The sequence below is a fragment of the Rhincodon typus genome, unplaced genomic scaffold (assembly GCF_021869965.1).
Source record: "Rhincodon typus isolate 14 unplaced genomic scaffold, sRhiTyp1.1 hic_rhity00011678, whole genome shotgun sequence".
NCBI lineage: Eukaryota > Metazoa > Chordata > Chondrichthyes > Orectolobiformes > Rhincodontidae > Rhincodon > Rhincodon typus.
The window spans coordinates 1-4031 of record NW_025977316.1 but is presented as its reverse complement, the minus strand read 5'-3'; the positions used below and the strand labels follow the sequence as shown (position 1 = coordinate 4031).

The 4031-nt window shown below is 49.2% G+C and overlaps 1 protein-coding gene across 1 annotated transcript in view; it reads left to right on the top strand.

Annotated features, from left to right (window-relative positions):
* The window catches only part of LOC109938639 (ICOS ligand-like), a 5179-nt gene extending 1622 nt beyond the window's left edge, over positions 1 to 3557 (top strand). The window contains exons 3-4 of the mRNA XM_048594609.1: positions 915 to 971; positions 2530 to 3557. Coding sequence (XP_048450566.1) covers positions 915 to 971; positions 2530 to 2567 — 95 coding nt within the window. The 3' untranslated portion in view covers positions 2568 to 3557. The remainder of the gene's footprint in view (positions 1 to 914; positions 972 to 2529) is intronic.
* Positions 3558 to 4031: the final 474 nt, after the last annotated feature.

The following is a 4031-nucleotide window of genomic DNA, read 5'->3' as shown; positions in this document are numbered from 1 at the left end:
CTCGGTTCCATCGGGTACTTGGGAAATTGGGGCATCAGTAGGCCATTAAGCCCATCGGATCTGCTCCACCATTCAACAAGATCACGGCTGATCCGCTCCTCAAAGCCACTTCCCCACACTATCCCCGTCCTCCGCAGATATTGCTAATTGCTAGAAACCTCTCCCTCCCTGTCTCTGAACTGACTCAGCGATTGTAGCCCTTCTCAGTTTAGTCCAAAATGACCTGACCCTGCTCCTGGTAGCTGTGTTCCCCCCCTCTACCCCGGTTCTACATTCACTCACGGGGACAAACGTTCACCTCCTGCCTGGGGCTCTGGAGAACTTGAATTCTGCTACATTTGGAATTGAGAGCTCGCCTCAGAAATGGTGCCTGATTGGCATCAGGTTCATCGAAGACCATAGGGAGGGGGATATCTGCTGCCCTTGTCCTTCTAGATGGAAGCCCTTCAGTACTACTGGGTCAAAATCCTGTAATTCCTTCCCCAATAGCATTGCGGGTTTGGAAGGTGCTGTCTTTGTATCTTCGGTGAATTTCTGCAGTGCATCTTGTAGATGGTACACACTGCTGCCTACTGAGCGTCGGTGGGGGAGGGAGTGGGACATTTGTGGATGTGGTGCCAATCAAGTGGGGACTGCTTTGTCCTGGATGGTGTCGAGCTTCTTGAGTGTTGTTGGGGCTGCCCCCATCCAGGGGCAAGTGGGGAGTATTCCATCCCACTCCTAACTTGTGCCTTGGAGATGGTGGAACAGGCTTTGGGAAGTCAGGAGGGGAGTTACTCGCTGCAGGATTCCCAGCCCCTGGCCTGCTCTTGTAGTAATGTGACTTTCAGATGTGCGCTTATTTTACCTGATAGATCAAAGTAGGTTTTGCAGTTTCTCATCTGAAACGGGTTCATGTTTCTTGTCGTTTGCAGGGTTTGGAAATTCCGACATGTCCCTCGATCAGAAATTCCCAGAGGCCATGCCCAATGGTAAGTCACCGTGGAAACGGTTTTGGGTTTGCGTTTTGTTTGGGGAATGTGGCACTGAGTGGGAAACCCTGGCATAGAGAGCTGTTTGGTGCAGTGTGCCAACAACACACAGATATTGCAAGCCACATGCATGGAGATGTGAAATTTCAAGGAGACATATGTATAGGCAGATTTAGACTATCAGAGGTTCTGTTCACTCTGAGAGCTGGGAGGTATTACACACCTTTAAATAAAGGGTGACTGGGTGACAGGTAACTGACCTCTGTGGAGCTATTTCAGATAGAGAGGCACTTTTTCCTTTAGTAGAGGAGTCAGGGGACCATAGATGTAAGGAATGAGACAGAAACCTGAGAGGAGAGCTGTGTCATTGAGTCATAGTCATAGAGCCAAACAGCATGGAAACAGACCCCCCGGTCCAACTCGTCCACAACGACCAGATATCCTAAATAAATCTAGTCCTGTTTGCCAGCATTTGGCCTATATCCCTGCAAACCCCACCCACTCATATACCCATCCAGATGCCTGTTAAATGGTGTAATTGTACCAGCCTCCACCACTTTCTCTGGCAGCTCATTCCATACACGCATCACACCCTGCATTACTTTTAATGCGGCTACCTCTTCGGTCTCTTTTAAATTATTCCCCTCACACCCTAAACTCATCCCCTCTAGTTTTGGGCTCCCCCACCCTGGGGAAAAGATCTTGGCTATTCGTCCTATCCCTGCCCCTCATGATTTTATAAACCTCTACTTGGTCACCCCTCAGCCTCCGCAAATAGCCCCAGCCTATTCAGCGTCTCCCTATAGCTCAAACCCTCCAACCCTGGCAACATCCTTGTAAATCTTTTCTGAACCCTTTCGAGTTTCACAACATCCTTCCTGTAGCAGGGAGACCAGAATTGAACGCAGTTTTCCAAACATGGCCTAACCAATGTCCTGAAATATGGCCTCCCAACTCTTATACTCAATGCAATGTCCATTAAAGGCAAGCAAACTAGACACTTTCTTCACTATTCTATCTACCTGGGGCTGTGGAGAAATGTTTTCACCCAGAGGGTTGTGGTCACTGCCTAAAAAGTCTCGTTGGATCAGAAACTCTTGTAATGTTTCAGCAGTATTTTTTATTGAGGTATTCACTTGGGAGCCTCCAGGGCTTCACACCAAGAGCTGGAAAATGGAATGAATGTAGTCAGGTACAGTCATGGTCGGCCTCTTTCTGTTGCTGTGAATGACAACATGTCAGTCTACAACAAAAAACGAAATTGCTGGAAAAATCTCGACAGGTCTGTGGAACGAAATCAGAGTTAACGTTTCGGGTCAAAATGACCCTTCTTCAGAACCCGAAACGTCAACTCTGATCTCTCTCCACAGATGCTGAGCTTTTTCCAGCAATCTCTGTTTTTGTTCCTGATTTACAACGTCCGCAGTTCTTTCGCTTTGTTTTATTTCATGAGTCCGTCTAATCTTCCTCAAGTGAGGAGATTGAAAACAACAGACATAGCTCCAGGATGCGACTGCGCCAACAGATAGCAAGTAACCTCGGTCTCCTTTCGTTACAGAGATAGAGAAGATCAATATACAACAGGATTCTGTGTGACGCTAACATTTGTGGCCATCTGCTGTTCGAGGGATGAGCGTAGGAGGCGTTGGAGAGTTTGGGACTTGGGGGCTGGATAGGAACGTGGACAAGGACTGCGTTGGCCTATGCTCACCAGATATTTGCACCTGTACCGCAGCCCCCGTGCCTTCCACCTTCCCATGATGCCCCCCCATTAGCCGAGCAGCCGAGGGCACAGGAGGATCCCGTGGCCCCATCCCTGGAGGGAGCTGAATCTTGGCTGGCTGTGCGTGTAAAATGGTGGGTAGAGGGGCAGGAAGCTGCGTTGGGGAGGATTGGAGGCACACTGCAAGTGAGCCTGTAGAGGGGTAATTCCAGGCAGGGGGAGAGCTGTTCTTGCAATCCACTAAACACTCACTCAGCCTGACTGCAACGCTGCTACAGTCGAACAGCACATCTGCTCTTGCACACTGGTTCCTCGAGAATGGAATGGACAGTGGAGCTGGGTGGGGGTGAAGAAAGAGGATTGGAAACAAGGTGACGATGCAGATATTCTCCCTTCCATGTGTCCAGTTCTGGAGTCCCCAACTCCACGACACCCCCACCACCCCCGATACACTTTCGGAAGGAGATAGAGCCCTTGGAGAGAGAGAGAGAGAGGTACAAACAGGAAGGAGATTTCCTGGGGGTGAGTTGGTCACAGTTCATGCTGAGAAAGACCAGGGAGAAACTGGCATCACTCCCTTGGAGCAGGATAGGTTCAGGGGAAGGGAACTTTTAAAAGGGTTGTCGGAGGGGGAGATCAGGGAGATACTAGAAAGGGGGGCAATAGGCAGGAACTGTGGGCAGCTGGAAGGCAATTAAAAGTTAGCTCTTTAAAAGAGCGGGTACAGGCAGAATGGGCCGAAGGGCCTGCACATGTGCTGTAAAATTCTGTGAATGATGGAAGATTGCTACAAGACGTAGCTTTATCGTGCTGTATATCAAGAATGTATATAGTGTATTGTCATTAATAAATGATTATTTTTACCTGCTGCCTGATGATTTTTTTTCAGAGGTATTGAGAAGGATCAGAGCTCTGGCTGAATCACTCCTTTCCTGTCTAGGACTTTGCCATTTCCTCCAGAGGCTCAGAAACAATGGGACAGGAGCTGGGGGCTGATTGGTACATCGCTCTCCACCGACAAAATCACAAACTCAATCCCAGATGGTGAAAACCTCCCACAAACCAGTACCAAGCAGAATGGCCTGGATTGTACCCGTTCTTCCATTCTCTGAGGTGGGCTCCTACATTTGATGCAGACCCCCTTATGTCCCTGTCCTAGGGGTGTTTGATGGGGACAGTGTAGAGGGAGCTTTACCCTGTATCTAACCCTGTGCTGTCCCTGTCCTGGGAGTGTTTGTGGGGGACAGTGTAGAGGAGGCTTTACTCTTTATCTAACCCCATGCTGTCCCTGTCCTGCGACTGTTTCATGGGGGACAGTGTAGAGAGAGCTTTACTCT